The following is an 18,461-nucleotide window of genomic DNA, read 5'->3' on the forward strand; positions in this document are numbered from 1 at the left end:
ACCCGCTCCATGTAGAATAAAATCACCCTTTTCCCAGCTCTTATCTTTATCTCTCATGGCAGTAAATGCTTATAATGTTGTCTCTAAAAATCAGCCCTTTGTTTTAGTGTAGAACAGTTTAATTACAAAAAATAAATACCGACTGCCCCTTTAAGTTTGATCCCAAATAGGCGTTCATCCGACCTACTCCATATTCAGTATCAACAAGGCAGCATGATTGGCAGTTTCCCTTCAATTATAAATGTTAACAAGCCTCATAATTCATCAGCTTGTAAATGTTTCCACACTGTCTCCTTCTCGTTATGCTGTTGAGCGGGTTTTAATGTAAATGCGTAAGAGGTTTGACAGAATCTCTATCAATCAGCTCCGCTCGCTAAAGGTAAATGAGTGGGAGGGTGGGAGGAGTCTTGTAACAGCGCGTCAGTGTGTGTCTGAGTATGTGTGTGTGTGTATGTGTGAAAGAGAGAGAGAGTACCGGTGAAGGCACTTGGGCGGAGAAGGAAGCAAAGCATCGCGCCTGAGAGTTGATCGCAGTCTGAAGCTTTCGCGTTACATGTGCGCACTCGGCACAACTCACTCCAGTGTTCAGGCTCGTGCAAACTTTCCCCGCTTTTAGAATGGCAGAGCCGGCGAACAGCGATGGAGAGGAGAGGAGCACACCCATGAGGGGTTTTGCCCGGCAAGGCGCCCTGAGACAGAAGAATGTTCACGAAGTCAAGAACCACAAGTTTATCGCTCGCTTCTTCAAGCAGCCTACTTTCTGCAGCCATTGCACGGACTTTATCTGGTAAGGGAGTTTGCGCGCTCTGCAAGGTGTATGGCAAGCTGTTAAATCAGTGAGATAGCAAGGATAATTCGTTTTTTTTTGTGGGATTACTTCTTATTTGTGCTGCTAATGAATATATTAGTGACTATTATTTTTAATTTTTCATGAAAATATGCATTGGGCATAGTCCTATTGCTATCTTCTCAGTAGATTATGCACTTATTAGTCTAACTTTTCTGATGGTTAACTTTTTATAGTGATGAAGAGTACTTGTGTCTCTTATGAAATGTAACTGCTTTGTAGGAACGTTAAATGCCCCATCAATAAAGTGTAATGTTTCCTGTAAAATGCAATGAAAAGCACACTGTTTGTATTCATTTATTTGTAACCGAAGGCCCTGATAGGCTCACCGTGTTTCTTTTTTTTATTAAAGTTATTTTAAGATGTTATTTGAACATCTGAATGAGACTCTCACCTCAGACAGTGCCATTTAGATGAATATATTTGTGCATTTTTTCCTCAGTAAAAAGATGAACACACAACTAAAATTACTACTGCAAAAGAAAACGGCAGTTAAGAAAGCATCTAATCATAGCCATGTTTATATTTTGATAAATTTGACACACAAACAGATGGTTCACCCAGAAACATAAATTCAGTCATCATTTATTTACTTGTCCTCTATTTGTTTCAAATTAGTTTGAGCCTCTTTCTTTTGAACTCAAAAGATATTTGAAAATATTCAGAAAAATGTTGGAAACCTGTAGCCATACTATGGATGTCAATGGCTACCATTTTCCAGCATCCTTCAAAAATTTTAATATGTGTTTAACAGAATAAAAATGTCATGCTTGCAATAGCACTTATACAATAACAGATTCTCAATCTCGGTCCTGGAGATCCGGTGTCCTGCAGATTTTAGCTCCAACCCCAGTCAGACACACTTGGGCTAGCTAATCAAGCTTTTGCTAGGCATAAACATCCTTACAGGTGTGTTGAGGCAAGTTGGAGCTAAAATCTGCAGAACACCAGACCTCCAGGGCTGAGTTTTAGAACCCTTGCATAAAAGACTGTCAGTTTTGATTGGAATTAGATTAGATTTCAATATTGACTTAATTGAATAAAATGAACTGTCAATTTTCAAGTCTAATAAGGCAGAGCCTCGGAGCCTCACCTACCTATTACATAATTACCAGAGATTATTGTTAATTTGAAGGTGTTAACTTGCTGTAGTAAACGTTTCTGTAAGGCTCACTTTTGACAAGCTGTTTCTTGATGTTTGAAATGAGCTCCAAACAAACCTGGATTTGACCTAATTTTCTTTCTTTCTTTTTTAAATATGTCACAAGAGTTCTTCAATTTTACTTGAAAGTACATTGAGGCCTTAAATGTAAAAATGGCTTTCCATGGATGTGGACCTGTTACAGCTCAGGTGTAAAACTGTCAACTCTGCCTTTAGACCTACAGTGCTCAGCATAATTGAGTACACCCCATTTTGAAGATGAATATTTGTATCCATTTCTCAGTGAATATAGGCAATTTGGTGTATTTAAACAAAACAGATTTATTAAACAGATATATTTGCTAAAATCGTAAATTTTAGTCACCGTACATCTTTAGAAATAGAAAGATAATACAATTGATATCAAGCAAAATATTGCAAACTACAAGATTTCAATCAACTTTTAAACATTTTTTGTTTCTCTTACATTTTCCTAGTTTTTTTTTAATTCGTATTTAATATTTTTCTAGAAAGTATAATTTTGGGTGTACTAATTTTGGACCATTATCGTAAGTTATTTTGTTAGCTAAGCTTCAGATTTGGCTTTACTGACTAATCTAATGTTTATGCACAAATATAATACTGTAAAGCTTCCTTTAGAAAATATTAATTTAAATGAGAGATTTGTGTGGGGTGTACTTGTATATGCTGAGCACTGTATATACCTTCTGTCTACCAAGGCAGTTTCATTTATGGGCATCTTCTTTTTTTTAGGGCTCAGCTGACTCACCTATGCCCAAAATGTGGCTTTAATAAAATCTCACTTTGTTTTGAGACACAATGATTTACCTAATCAAAGATGTAAGGTGCAGAGTCAAATAAAAATGTAAAAATATGAAAAAAAAAATGACATAATTGCATATTGCAACAAATAAGAAATGGTACTAAGAGGTAACCATAAAATAATTTAATAAAATTCTATAAACTAGTTATGCAATTTATTTTAAATTTATTTATTGTTTTGTCTTTCAGGGGTTTTGGGAAACAAGGATTTCAATGTCAAGGTAGGATTTTACTATTCACTACAGATTTTGAAACATTTACTCTGGAAGTGCCTCTTTTGTTGTTTGTAAATGTCTTTGAGAAACCGTAAAGCCTTCAGGTTTATATAAGAATCTTGAGTGGTATTTATACATTTGATAAAATCGTGCAACTAGAGGACATGTTGAGAGTGTTGAGTCTTAAATAAGCTTGTAAGGTCCATTTTGGTTTCCACCATTGGTTTCCACCCATGCAAGGATCTTGTGAACAAAAATGGTGCTTGAGATCATTTGCAGTTTATGATGCTATCATCCAAAACCCATAGACAGTCAAATTGGAATGACAGTTTAATAAATTTCAATATCTTCACAACTCTGTTCAAACAGATTACTAATAAAACCCTAAATCACACCATTTATATTCTGAATCAGGCTTCCGTTTCATATCGTCTGGCTCGTTCGCACCAAAAATTCAAGCATGTTTAATGAATCATTTTAACAAGTCTTAAGGTCATTTTGCCTGTATAACTGCTCAGATTTGTAGCGTTCACAGCAGATGTTCTTGTCTCCCGTTTGCCTCTTGTTTTTGCAAAATTTGATGAGGCATTTCTTATTGAAGTGTGAACAAGTTTGCCATTTCATCATATTGAAGTTCACTTGGAAGCGTGCGGTTTGTAGCTGATGACCAGCAGATAGTAGTTTTCTTCACCGTATGAGTCTAAATTACCCTGGAAATGTGGAATTTTTAATTCCAGCTCCCCTCTTACACACTAAAGGCACTGTATGTTCTTTAAGGCGACTGCAATTACCGGTCACGGCAGGTCAGTGGCACCCTCTGCGGTGCTGCACTTCTCCATTTTTCCACCGCAGGCTTTAGCGCTAGCTCTAATTACAGGTGCACAGATGAGTGCAAGATGACTTTACCCGCTCTTTCTCTTCTCTCCCTCTTGCTCTTTTTCTATCAGCCACATTTTCAAATCTATTCGCTTCTCCTTCAGACCTGTTGAAACCCTGCACTGATTTGCGCTAGCTCTCCTGGCTGTCTGTGGATTTCCCTTGATTGGAGCTGAGGGAGAAAGGGAATTCTTCTACAAGGTCATGCTCAGGCATGTTGAAACCTGAGGGTCTCTGCTGGAGAGCAGGACTGGTTGTGCCTAGCAGAGTGAAGCTTTGTTCAAACAGTGTTGGAAACATACGTCTTGTTTATTATTAATGCCGTTTGCGCAGTTTCGTCTCTGCCATTTGGTTTGGAGCAAGAGCAAGGCTAGGTTTTCACATAATGATTTAAAGCAGAGTAGGAGTAAAACATTTATGGTGCTTTTTTGTGGGGGGAATTTTGACACTTATTGATTCCTATTGAATTTTGTTGAATAGACAACAAATCTGCATGCAGTGGTTTGAGATGAGAAGGGCTGAGTATAGATGAAGTCAGAAGTGTTTCTTTAAAGGGGTGGTCCGCTACGATATCATGTTTTAAACTTTAGTTGATGTGAAATGTGGCTCATGTGTGAACATAAACAACATCTTGAATGTAAGACGCTCAAAGTTCAATGCATAGGGAGACATTGGCTATTACAGAGTTAGCTTACAGTTTGGGGACCACAAAAAACTACATCCGGACTAGTGAGACTTGGTATTCACCAAACGCACACTATGCGAAGGGGCGTGGCTAAAGGCGCTGTTATGTTACAGCAGAGAAAGCTAAAATGCCGTCCAGATGCTGCTATTTCCACAGAGCTTTAATTTTACAGTTTAATTTTAATTATGTACCAGAGAATATGTATAGCAAGCATTTGACAAAGGAGAACTTTCAGAATCTCTCCCAGTTCAGTGCTGGACTTGGTTAAAACTGCTCCAACAGACAAAACTGTGGATTGTGAGCCACAACCTGAAAGTATTTTTAATTGTTAAAATTGATCAACTATGTGCATGTACAGTTAGCATTTACATGCACAGTTTTTTAAGGGGAAATGTTGATTGGCACCGCTAACAGTTTAGCTACAAATTCATATTTATCAGTCAAACTTCTGTAAACATCCACAATCTTCACCAGTGCTGCAGTGTCTCTCTCTATGCGGCAGCTTTCCCTGCATTATAAATCTCAAATAACAAAGATATGTGAATGTGTTACATTACTTACTCATGCTTATTCTGAATATATGTGAAAGACACTTGTTAGATTTTATTTTAGAGAGCAGGCGTGAGGTTCAGTTGTGTTCTCAATTTTTCTGTCGGATTCAGGGAGCAAATCACAGCGCAATATGTTAGCTGACCAATCAGAGCCTCTTGAGGGCGGTCCTTTCAGAGGAACTAGGAAATATGACAGTCGTTTTAATGTTAGCTGAGTAGCTATAAATAATCAAAGTAAGTTTTAAAAAAATAACGTGATTTTCTACAAGTGAAGCATGAGCACATATTGCTTTTATAAACATAAACAAGCCTTAAAAATACCCTGTGGACTACCCCTTTAAAGTCAGCATGTTTTGGAAGTTGCATAGTCTTCCCTATTGTGATGTGTATCAAGTGAAAGGGTTTCTTAAACTGGAAAAATACACAAAGCTGGTTATGATTTTGTGCATTGATGATCATTTACTTAAGGAAATCTCCATTTTCTTTATTGAGGAAATAATTATTAACAATACCTAACTGTAAAAACTGTAAAACAGACAGATCTGTAGCAAGCTTTGTTATTTGTATATGTGTTGAACCCATCTATTTGTAATAAATAACATGTTTGCGTTAATCATCTCATTTTTTTAAATCATGCAAAAATATATGCAAATTTTGTTATAAATTAGAAATAAATAGATTTTTATAGGTGTAAATAACATTTATATTTATATTTTTATATTTATTCGATTTTCTCAATGGTGCTACATGGTTTGATTCAAGGTTTGAAGCGCTTTAGCATAGACTTTATAAAATCCCTGTGGGGAAAAATGAACATGAAAAATCCTTCCAGAACCAGTTCTGCTGAAAAAGGGGTGCACTGTATTGATTGGATCAGTGTGGTTAGCTATTGATTTGCCACATGTGATTGACAGGTTGTTCCACCCTAACTCCAGTAAACACTTAATCAGAGAAGAGATGTCACTGAGGTGGGAAGGGAATGTATATGTGTAGGTGTGTGTGCTGAATTAGCTGTACTGTACTTGTGAGAGGTCAATTATAGTGAAATATGAAAACGACCCCACTAGGACATTTTACTGGCCTCACTAATTAAAAAGGCTAATAAACTGGCCACAACATGTTTTCATTAGTACCTAATTATTTGCACTTGTTTCTGTGAGGGTTGGGTTTAGGAGTAGGGATAGGTTTAGGCCACAGACAGTATCATTAACCTGATATAAAAACAATGGAAGTCTATGTATTGTTCTCACAGGAATGGAAAGCTGTGTGTGTGTGTGTGTGTGCTCACTCTAAATTGCTATAATTACTGTATTCTAATTAAAAACGAGAGTTCAGATGCAAAAACCTTTAAGTGCCATCAGAAATTTTCTTCTAAAATTTGTGTTTTTCTCAGCCTCCTGTGTTTATGTTCAGTTATTTCACTTTAAAGGCAATGAAAATAAAAACCACACGCAATAGTAAATGCTATTTTTAGATGAAAATTTCAGATGGCACTTAGAGGTTTTTGCATCTGAGCTCTTCATATAAATAAAAAAATTAAATGACTTGAATTTGTCACAGCATTTATAAACTGCAACTCAGATGATTAGAAGTGCTTGTTCATCGTCACTTTGGATAAAAGCATCTGCTGAAAGTGTAAATGCACTGCACTTTCATCAATGTATATTTTAAAACAACACTAGACTTTAGTTCATACCTTTAGTTCAAATGTAGAAAAGTTAATGGGCATTAATGCTGTGAAATCCTCTTTTTTTTGTAGATTTTAAATGCCTGTAAATGTTAGCTGTGATAGAATCCTGATGTGCTGTCATCCACAAACCATACAAGCAAATCCATGAAAAGAAAATGGAGACCTTTATGTAAAATATGGGATCATTTAAAAAGAAAAAGGGTGAAGTGAATATTGACACAATTATTTTTTTTCTATTAATACCATCAACAAAAATGAACCAATAAAAGTGCTTTATTCTCTAATTCTATGATTTAATTTTTTGCTTTTGTATGATAAACTTGCTAAACTTGCCACTACTTAATTAAACCACTACTTGAAATTGAAATCTTTAGATGCAACATTAAATATCAAGGCTGTTTTTACATAACCTACAGTATTCTTGCATTATTTATTTCACTGCTCTCTAAAATATTTGTACTATTTTCTTTGTGTAGTACTAATTATAGACTAGTCCACATGGGACTAACCTGTAGCAGCAGTTCAAGGCTTTGCCTTTTTGTCTTATATTTTTGTCAATATTTTCAGGGTCAGCCTGACATGCGGTTCGACAAATCATTTTGCAGGCACATTTTCCAGTTGTATCTGTATGCAGCCTTTATGATGCAAGCTGAGATTGCATCGCTCAAAGATGCAATGTCAGACACAATGCACTCAATGAAGCTAGTGACGTCAATGTGACGGGTAAGTTTAGGGGTGGGGTTAGGTCAGCGCATTAAAAAGCATTGGATGAAGCTCAGATTGCATGTGCACCGGGAAGTATGAACCAGTGCGCACATTGCATCTAACTTAAATTTGTGAACCCTGTCGATTTAGTGAGAGCACCATGATTTCATCCATGAAATTTTGCAAAAGTGTACATGTAAATGGGACAATAAACCAGCGAGCCACTTGATGTTAAAATGACACCAAGAAATGCATCAAAAGTCCTAATTGATTTAATGTCAAAACACTGACTTCCCTTTGACATCCACACATTTATGGCCTTTTGACCACCAAAAAAAAAACTACAGCAAAAATTATTAATACTATAAGAAGTGTTATTCCTCCGAGCTTCAATTCCAGATTTACATTGGATTTTATATGCTTCCAATGCATAGGACAGTCCTGTAATCTATTTCTGATGTGTTTTTGACGCCAATGTTAGATGTCATTTTGATGTTGTTTTGACGTTAAGGTAGCAGTGTTGTCAAAAATATTGATGTATCGATACTGGAATAATAATATCAAGATTTTAGGACTTTGTTTTAATCTGAAAATTAGATGCCATTGCACTAATTTCGTTTTTTTATATTGTAATTTATTGCCTTCTGGACGTCACTGCTAACGTACTTGGCATAACCGTTAAATGGTTTAGTTGCTCCCCCCCCCCGCCCCTTTCCCTTAATTTGCATACATTTAATGTTGTGGAATTAGTTCTCTACAGTCTCAAACGGTATTGAATATCAATATTTTTCAAGGTATCGTATCGAAGTTGGAAATTCCAGTATTGTGACAGCACAAGGTAGTGTTTTTCCATAAATTGATTTGATTTTTTTTTAAATTATTTTGTGTTGTTTTGACATCAAGGTGCCCACTCGGAAGCCTTCAACATGAATGTCATTGTTTACTTCAAGGGAAATAACCTATTTGTGTAAATATTCTATAACGCTTTGTGCCTATAAAGTCTTTAATGCGAAGTGTACTACAGATCTATTAGCTTATGAACCGCAATGAGACAAAAAACAAGTTAGCCACTCGCTTACAAGGTAAGATAGCATTCCCAATGTCAATGTCCCAATTTTAGTGTGAGTAGAAGGTAGAAAGACTACTATATAAGCAAGGTTTCTATGGAATGCCAGCACAGCTGTGATCTGCCTCTTCCTTAATCATCAGTGTGTGGAAAACAGTGAGTAAATAATAAAAGAGGATTTCCTCTTGCTGTCGGCTTGATGGTGAGCCAGCTGCTTAGGAGAGCCTCTTTTGCCTCCTCAGTCTTAATTGCAAAATTACGAGTTCGAAGAAGAGCTGCTACATCTGGATAAAGCCGAGGAGGAGGAAAAAGAGGAGCAGAGACTGAAAGAGAAGGAATGCGAAGTCGAAAAACTGTTGGCGTAAAGATTTGGGAATGACAACTACATTTAAATACAGGAGTGCATCCCTTAATTTACCATTCGTTGTGTGTATGAAACATGACTCACTGCTGGAATCGTGATGATTGACATCCTGGTTGCCATAGAAACGCTCTGGGGTCTTGCGTGTTTCGTATTTGCTATTTTTGACCAGAGTAATAATAACTTGTCCGATTTGGCAATTTGAATCAAATCACCATCAACAGAGACATTGTGTTTTGCATATGCTTGGATGTTTGTTTCACAGAGCGTACTCTAGCAGTGTTGCCAAGTCCATTAGAAGCAATCTTTGGGCTTATACTGCTATAAATGCTATGGAGGCAGTAGGCAAGTGCAGATTGTGGTTCATCTTTCCAGTCAAAGCTTTTTGGATTCATATAGATTTATTATTCGCTTGCGGTTGTGTGCTGTGTGTTTCTCACATCATCTGGCGACATTTTAATTCAGTCAGAACTCTTTCCTGCACCACTCATACAGACACATCTGTTTAAATACATTATTAACATCTTGTCAACTATGTGCATACTGTGCATAGATATATATACACTAGATATCAAATACGGACCCTGAGCATGCGTCAGTACTGCCGCCATATTTGTACAGAGGTCCCAGTACAAATGTCATTCAACTGTACTAGTCAAGACTAAAGCCAATCTGAAGATGCTGGACTTTTGCGCTGCAAACAGGTTTAGTAACAACCAAACAAAACAAAAAGGCATAACGTTTCATAGGTAAGAATTCGTTTTGTATAATTTTGTATGTTACGAATTTTTGTACTAAACAACTAATGTTGTTGATGGTAATACAGTAACTTACTGAATTGACCATGAGGCAAAGTAGCACCAACTTGCGGTGAAAGCAGGAGAGAAGGTGTGTTTCAGGACACGGATTAGATCAATTTTAACAGGGAGGGTGGATAATACATTTCCATGCACACAAACACTCGCTCTTAGTTGACAATGCCCGTATGGTCACTTATCCATCGATGTAGAAATATGATGTAATATTATTTTTCGTAATAAAAAATATATATATTTGCATACTGACCACCTGGAAAACTCCTGATCATAGATATATGTATAAATGTTTACATATACAAGGCTTCGGATGGCCAGTCCTCCACTGCACCTTGGTCCCACATTCATTTCAAAGGAGCGCTACCCTGTACTAAAATGGCGGCTCTATTGATGCATTCCTTCCAGTAAACAACAAAAGTGTAGGCGACATCTCTATTTCAATTCTGTGTAGAATTTCTGTACCAGCATTAACATCAGGAGTTGATTCTGTAATAAAATGTCACATCTTAAAAATACTGAAGTTTGTGCTTACAGAATAGCATTAAGGGTGCTTTCACACATGTGGATCAATTCTCTTGTTCCGAAACAGGGATTAAAATTGTTACAATGTTGCACTTTGTTCTTGGTGTGGTTCGCTTTCACACGGCAACGTTTCTAAACAGACCAAAATGGCTAAAACAAGTCACGTGTGAGTAAACTCTCTTCACATTGGTCAGAGATTCATGGTTTATTTTTCAGAGTCTCGCTCGGCTGTCATGCGTCCTTATTTAATTTATGACGATGAGCAATAAGACATTACAAGCGAAAAGCTGCGCTTTCATTTTGAATGGTGACACCCACTAGGTATAAATCAGAGGTAAGACTTTTTCATACAGAGCCGCTGGCTTATGCTTTATAGGCTTTACATTATAAAGAGAAATAACGATCAAAAATGCTGTTCGGTCAATTTTCCTAGCAGATAAACGGCTCTCGTTAATAGTTCAGTATGTTTTTACTTTCGTATTTGACATGAAACACACATTTACCGGTAGCAATGACATCCCTCCCTACTCATAATTCTCTCTTCATATAGCTGTATATATGCCTGTTACATATCCACAATACACTGTGATATAGCCTGGTTCGGATCGTATTGCTTTCTCACTACAATCGATTCGCTCCAGAGTTCGTTTCAATTGAGCCGAGACCACCTCATTCAGGCGATCCCGGACCAATTGTTTTGGCACAGAATCGAGCATGATTGCTGGATTCACATATGCCAAACAAACCACGCTAACTGGGGAAATGCACCAGGTTCCTTGAAAGCAAAGAAATCAAAAAGAGTGAATTGCTAAGCATATTTTGCTACAATGTATCACATATGAATCTGGACTTATTTGTGTTGCCAGATCTGGTTTGAAAGCACAATATACAAGGAAAATGTCAATAATAATAATAATAATAATAATAATCCTAAATGAATCCTGTTTTCTGAACAGATCAAAGAAATTGTACATTGACATTATTGTTTTATGTAATATATATTAGTACTATATTAGCAAGTGAAAATGTTAGATTCATGTATTATATTTGTGTCCTATTTGTATGTGGGTGCAGAATAGGATTAAGCACTAAAGAGAGAATTGACTACCATTTTTATATGAAATAGTTTATGTATGAGACTTGATTTTGTTGCCAAACTTTTTAGAAAAAAATTGTATTCAAGAACAAGCCAATAGAAAATCTAAATAAATACTATTTCAAAATAAAGGAAGAAAGTATGTTTAATAAAGCATTATTGAAAAATAGTAACTTTATTGTCGAATATTTTAATATATGACTTCAATAAAGTATTATTATATTGCTTATTATTTTTATTATGATATGTTATCAGTTCTTGTTCCTGCTTTTGGAAGCGTTAAAGTGATAATTCACCAAAAACTGAAAATTCTGTCATCATTTACTCACCCTTGTTCTTAATCTTGTCTTAATTCTGAAGAACACAAAAGAAGATATTTTGAAGAAGGCTGGAAACTTGTAACTATTGACTTTTTATATTTTGTTCCTATGAAAGTCAATGGTTACAGGTTTTTAGCCTTCTTCAAAATGTCTTCATTAGTGTTATGTGATTTAGTTAAAGTTTTCCTTAATTAGCATACATATTAATGTTGTGGAATTTGTTTACCACTGTATCGAAAATGGTATTTGTTTACAGGGATGATGATGTGCAAAATACATGTACAGTTTCCCAGTCCCAAAAAGGTACATTGTTAAAAAAAAATCTGTTATTTTACGATTTTTTTTCTTGGGGTGCTGAAAAAAACCTGTAAAACAACAGCTGTTAAATTACAGACTTACCGTAAAATACCACAGGGTAAATTACAGAAATTTACCGTAAATTTAAATTTAAGCAAATTTCTGTAATTTACCATCTGTTATTTTATGGTAAATGTCTGTAATTTAACGGCCATTATTTAACTTTTTTTTTTTTGTCCAGCGCCCCAGATTCCGGGAAAAAAGTTATATAACAGATTTTTTTTATTTATTTATTTTTTAAATGGTGTATGTACAAGAAAAAAAATAGCCAAAATATACCAAGTATCAAATAAACAATCAAGAATATAAAGACGTGTATATACAACACAGAAACAAACAAACAATATTTCTACAGTATATAAGAGAGTATCCAACACAAAATGTCTTCATTAGCGTCCACCTGAAGAAAGAAACTCAAAAATCCACTTTCCACTTGAGGGAGAGTAAAATAGTGAGGAAATTTTCATTTTAGGGCGAACTATCCCCAATGAATGCTTGATTGATGAATAAATAATGCACATGTAAAGTGTATTTTGGATTTAAAATCATTTTAGGATGTGAGTCACACTAGAATAAAGCATTGGAGATTGACCAGTCAGAATCACTCAGACATCAAGACATCCAGAAAACATCTTTAGCAGCCATTTTCATTAACTGTACAACCCTGCACCTTTCAAAAGCACCTTCTGCCTAAATGCCCTTGAAAACCAATGCAGACCGTGATTGCGTTTATATATTTGTGATGCAGGGGGAGTCTCACACCTCGCCATGTTCTGTGCAAAGACAGAACAGATCCACATCTGAAGGTGTGGGCCGTTTAAAGCCCCTATAAATAGCGTAAGTGTTTCATGAAGAAGTGCTTAAATAAAAAGGGGGGGTTGGGGGTTGTGTGGGTGTTCGGGGAGATCAGTAGTATATATGAAACGTATAGATGAACTGCAATCTTTAGAGAACACGCCATCGCTTCGCATACGTCATTGGCCTGTTTTTTTTCCTTTTTTGTGAGAATAATTCATGTGTTTGCTCCATTTTAGCAGCTTTGGAATGCCATGTTCCAGACAGTAGCCTCATTTTGAGAGGAAAAATATAAATGATCAATGGAGACATAAGGCGCTGCTGCGCTCTGCTGTTGTGAGGAGAGAGGGTTGGATCTTAAATTTATTTCCTTAGAGAAATAAAGAGACCCACAACAATTGGTCTTGTAATAGTATAGCGATGTAAAATGCAAAGCATAGATCAAATTAGGCTTTTGAAGAATTCATATTGGCATTTTTGACCTTTTACTTTAGATTTAGGAATCAAGATATACGCTTAGTAGTTGGAGACATTAGTTGCATTCAAAATAGGCATGGGCCACTATAAGATTCTGATGGTATGATAACCTTGGATAAAAATATAATGGTTTGACAGTAATGGCTGGGTATATACAGTGCATCCGGAAAGTATTCCAAATTGGATAAAATCCATTTATTTCCTAAAAATTCTACACACAATACCCCACAATGATAATGTGAAAAAAGAGTTTTTGAAATTGCTGCAAATTTATTCAAAATAAAAAAGCTGAAAAATCACATGTACATAAGTATTCACAGCGTTTGCCGTGAAGCTCCAAATTGAGCTAAGGTACATTCTGTTTCCACTGATCATTCTTGAGATGTTTCAGCAGCTTAATTGAAGTTCACCTGTGGTAAATTCAGTTGATTTGGACATGATTTGAAAAGGCATACACCTGTCTATATAAGGTCCCAGGGTTGACAGTGCATGGCAAAGCACAAACCAAGCATAAAGACAAAGGAATTGTCTGTAGACCTCCGAGACAGGATTGTCTAGAGGCACAAGTCTGGGGAAGGTTACAGAAGAATTTTTGCTGCTCTGAAAGTCCCAATGAGCACAGTGGCCTCCATCATCCGTAAGTGGAAGATGTTTAGAACCACCAGGACTCTTCCTAGAGCTGGCCGGCCATCTAAGCTGAGTGATTGGGGGAGAAGGACCTTAGTCAGAGAGGTGATCAATAACCCGATGGTCACTCTGTCTGAGCTTCAGCATTCTTCTGTGGAGAGATGAGAACATGAAAGAAGGACAACCATCTGTGCAGCAATCCACCAATTAGGCTTATATGGTAGAGTGGCCAGATGGAAGCCACTCCCCGCCTGGACTTTGCCAAAAGCCACCTGAAGGACTCTCAGAACATAAGAAACAAAGTTCTCAGGTCTGATGAGACTAAAATTAAACCTCTTTGAAGTGAATTTCAGGCATTACGTTTGGAGAAAACCACATTTGGCTTCACAACAACTTGGTGAATGTCCTTGAATGGTCCAGCCAGCGTCCAGACCTAAATCCTATTGAACATCTCTGTAGAGATCTAAAAATGGCCGCACACCGTTGTTTCCCATCCAACCTGTTAGAGCTTGAGAGGTACTGCGAAGAGGAATGGGCAAAAATTCCCAAAGACAGGTGTGCCAAGCTTGTGGCATCATATTCAAAAAGACTTGAGGCTGTAATTGCTGCCAAAGGTCAACAAACAAAGTATTAAGCAAAGGCTGTGAATACTTATGTACATGTGATTTTTCAATTTTATTTTATTTTTTTTTAAATATGCAACAATTAAAAAAAATGGTCACATTGTCATTATGGGGTATTGTGTGTAGAATTCTGAGGAAATAAATGAATTTAATCTATTTTGGCAAATGGTTGTAACACTGTCTCTATCACTGTCTCTCCACTCCACCAATAGCCAGTGTGTGGTGAGCGCACTGGCGCCGTTGTCCTGTGGCTGCCGTCACATCATCCAAGTGGATGCTACACATTGGTGGTGGTCTGGAGAGACGCCCCTCGTGATTGTGAAGTGCTTTGGGTGTATGGGTGTTCACGATAAATGTGCTATATGAATGCATATTACTTACTTGCATTACTAAAATTTATTTATTTTTTTTTCCAAACTATTTTCCAGTCAATGTTTAACAGTTGCCAATAGGGCTGCATGATATTAGAAAGAACTTACATTGTGATATTTGATTTTCTGTGATTTATATTGCAATATTTCGCCAGATCATCTGAATAGCTCTATTTGAAAAATACTTAATTTAATATTGATTGGGATGATTTTGTTGAGGAGTGTGTCTGCATTAAAAAACTGCATAGAGAAATACAGTAGAGTAACAATATAAATGGAGTTTAACAGTATTTAGGTACAAAAATTAAATAATCAAATGGACAATAAAGCTTTATAGTCTTCATTGTATAAAAAATGAAATGCAACTCATCTTAGACAAACTTAACAGTTCCTTGTGCCCTAATGCTTAAGCTCACTTCAAATGCTTACACAGTCACAGCCTTTAAAACACCCACACAATTGATAAACTTTCCTTTATTATGGTTAAACTGAACCACTGTGATGTGACTATTGCAGATTTACACATTGCAATATCAATACTAAAACTGGATGAGTAACTATTTGGTCATTTCATAATTTAATTTACTCTCAGGAGTTAAACTGCATTCACCATCAGGAGGCGGTATGTGTTTTTTTTTTAATTTTTATTTTTTTTAAAGAAAATTTTGCACAATTTCTAAATAAAAAATGTAAATCCAACCATTGACTTGAAAGCTCCTCATATTCTGCTATGAGAGCAAAGCTGCAACCGTCACTGCACATTTTAAGAATCTGAGAAGCAAACGTTTTAGTTTAGCCTCTCTGTAATATATTTCTATGAATTTAAAAAATGTATACAAAGGATTTAAAGATAAAAATTCTGCTTAAAGCGAGAGATTTATTCATCAGCACTGGTTCTGCCAGTAGCTTTTTTTTTTTTAATGGTGTAGCAAAAGTTTAACAAAAGCATTTGTAATTGATTAGGAACCTCTGACCTCACAAGTGTTTCTTTAAAAATTTATCAGCTATTGTTTAAAATCAAATTTCCTATGTTGAAAATAATATTGCTCTCTGTAAAACAGTCATTCTTCTTTTTGATATACAAAATCCAGGGGTTAGTCTCAACAATCCACTACAGACAGCTAAGTTTTTATGTATCTTTTTAATCAAAATGTAGTTATTTGATATCAGTTAATCAATATATCCAAATGTTTATTAGTCAATATCCAGTTGTAATCCACCAGTGATAAATATACTTGGTTAATGCAGCATGGCTATCTAAAGGAGTTTTCCAAGATGGTGAGTAGTTATGCAAGTGATGCAAAACATCAGTAGTTAAGTAAGGTCAGTGAGAGGGTTAAGATGAGTAAACACCTGCATCTGCCAAAAAGGGTTAAAGCAAATGAGTTCTATTCCACCAGTATAATGTCACGGGGTGACCCAATAGATAATGGATGCAGGTCTTTGGGAAATGTCCAGGAAAAATTGGGATGTTTGGAAGCCATTCAAAAAGAAGGCCGAGTTGAAGAGCTGGGGAATCACTGTTTTAGTCACATGGAAACTGATAAAGAAAAGGGTATAAAAAGCTTGATCTGCAAACAGACCAGATCAGAGGTGATGCGAGCAAGCTTGACGACCATTGTCTCTCATTCTATTGACTCAAAGCTCTGTTATGATACTTGGAACTGTGCGCCCTGATCATCATTCAGAAGATTGCTGTAGATTCCACAAAGACCAGTAATGTTAACTTTAAAAGCACAATTTTTGTTCCACTGACTGTGTTTACATGGACATCAGTAATATAATTATTTGCCTTAATCTGAATAAGACAATAATATGATTAAGCTGTTTACATGAGTTGCTTTGTGAATGTTTCTTTCATGATCTTGTTTTACATGTTATAGCACATAGTTCTTTTAACGTCATTGCGTCACCACGCTATCCACATTTCCTCCAGAGTTTTGGTCATTTCGGGTGTTTCATTTTTAATTTGTTGACTTTAACTGCAGTTTGACACTTTCACTTTCATTCAGGAACATTTCATGCATGCCCCCTGTGACAAACGAGATATTAGGACACACAATTTGGCTATCAAGATAACTGCATTTATTAAACAAACTAGATTCCCACCTGTATTTTGAGAATTATTTGGCTTGACTGAACTCTAGATAGGAAGCTAATATATAGCGGAATTTAGCAGTCATTGTACAAACAGGAGATTTCACTCCTATCTGTAGAATCAAATCAACACTGAGCGTGTGAATGTAGCATAGCTGTTTTTTTTTCCTACAGAAGGTCCTGCCATTATCGCAATGTGTCTTTTATGTTTATCAACTCAAACAGAAATAAAACATGATTCCCCAAATGTTCCATCATGAGCCATGATCCAATTTCGATTGGAATCCATTTGCGTTCAAAGTTAAATCTGCGTAGTCATTGGCTGATTGCTGGTGTTTGAACCAGCTAATGAATGTTGAGAGCCAATTACACATGGATAGAAGAGCCCAACAAGGGCCATCTGCTCGGCTTTCGGGACCTAATAAAAAGGTCTGCCGAGAGCCACATTGCAGGAAGAGAATGCGTGTAATAATTCAATAAGGTCGTTCAACTGCCTGTAAAAGTGCCTCTATGTTAAGCAAGTACAGCTGAAACTCAATTTAGTCCTGAATGCTGTTAGCCTCTCTCGGTGCTTTCAGCAAGATTAGATCATGCGGGTGTTTTCCAGGACACCTGAGGGAGGGTTCCTGCTCTATTGACACTACAAGGTTGTTTACTGCAGAACAGGATCCTTTTGTTTAGAACAAACATGTCTGACCTTTGTGGCTTCAGTGTCCCCAAGGACAAGATGCATGCGGCTCGATATTCCCTTCTGCTGGACCTTATTCTGTCTTTCTTCTAATTTAAACCTACTTCAGCCACTTTAATATTTATGTCATTGTCAGTTTTCAGTTTCAGTACTCCAACTGAATGTGAGGGCTTTCGAAAGAGATTTGACCTTCACCTCATGAGCCAGCTGCTCAGGTGCTCTTTGTTTGATGGTAGCCGGTCCTGCATTTGATGTGTGTGTGTGCGCCAGCCGACAGGTCTGGTGGAAGTTGGAAAGAAGGTTAGGAGGACAGGAGAGGCGGCCACCAGCCGTGCGTCTGAAACTAGCTGGCTGGAGGTCCTGTGGGGACCATCTTGTCTTAGTTGGCCTTACTTTTAAATGGGCCATAAGAGAGATCTCACTCCTTTAGAGAGGCAGACCAGCTCTGAGCCGCACATTGATAGACACTTTGAGGACTTATGCTGTTTAATGGTGCTTGCGAAGACACCTAAACGACACTTTAAATCATGCAGCTTGTTGAGGAGAGGTGTGCAGTAACTATTCTGAGCATAACTACTTGTAGTTTTTACCCAGTAGACCATAAAAGTTAGAAATATCTCACAGAATTACATTACAGTAGATATGTAAAGTCACAGCCAGGGGTGCATTTCCCAAACAACGACAGAACTCGCG

General features: G+C 36.7%; 1 protein-coding gene across 2 annotated transcripts in view; it reads left to right on the top strand.

Annotated features, from left to right (window-relative positions):
- Positions 1-471: 471 nt before the first annotated feature.
- Positions 472-18,461, top strand: part of prkcbb (protein kinase C, beta b) — a 259,088-nt gene continuing 241,098 nt past the window's right edge. For both annotated transcript variants that reach the window (XM_056453821.1, XM_056453820.1), the window contains exons 1-2: positions 472-787; positions 3,021-3,052. In XM_056453821.1, coding sequence (XP_056309796.1) covers positions 618-787; positions 3,021-3,052 — 202 coding nt within the window. In that variant the 5' untranslated portion in view covers positions 472-617. The remainder of the gene's footprint in view (positions 788-3,020; positions 3,053-18,461) is intronic.

This window comes from Danio aesculapii, chromosome 3, assembly GCF_903798145.1.
Source record: "Danio aesculapii chromosome 3, fDanAes4.1, whole genome shotgun sequence".
Classification (NCBI taxonomy): Eukaryota; Metazoa; Chordata; class Actinopteri; order Cypriniformes; family Danionidae; genus Danio; species Danio aesculapii.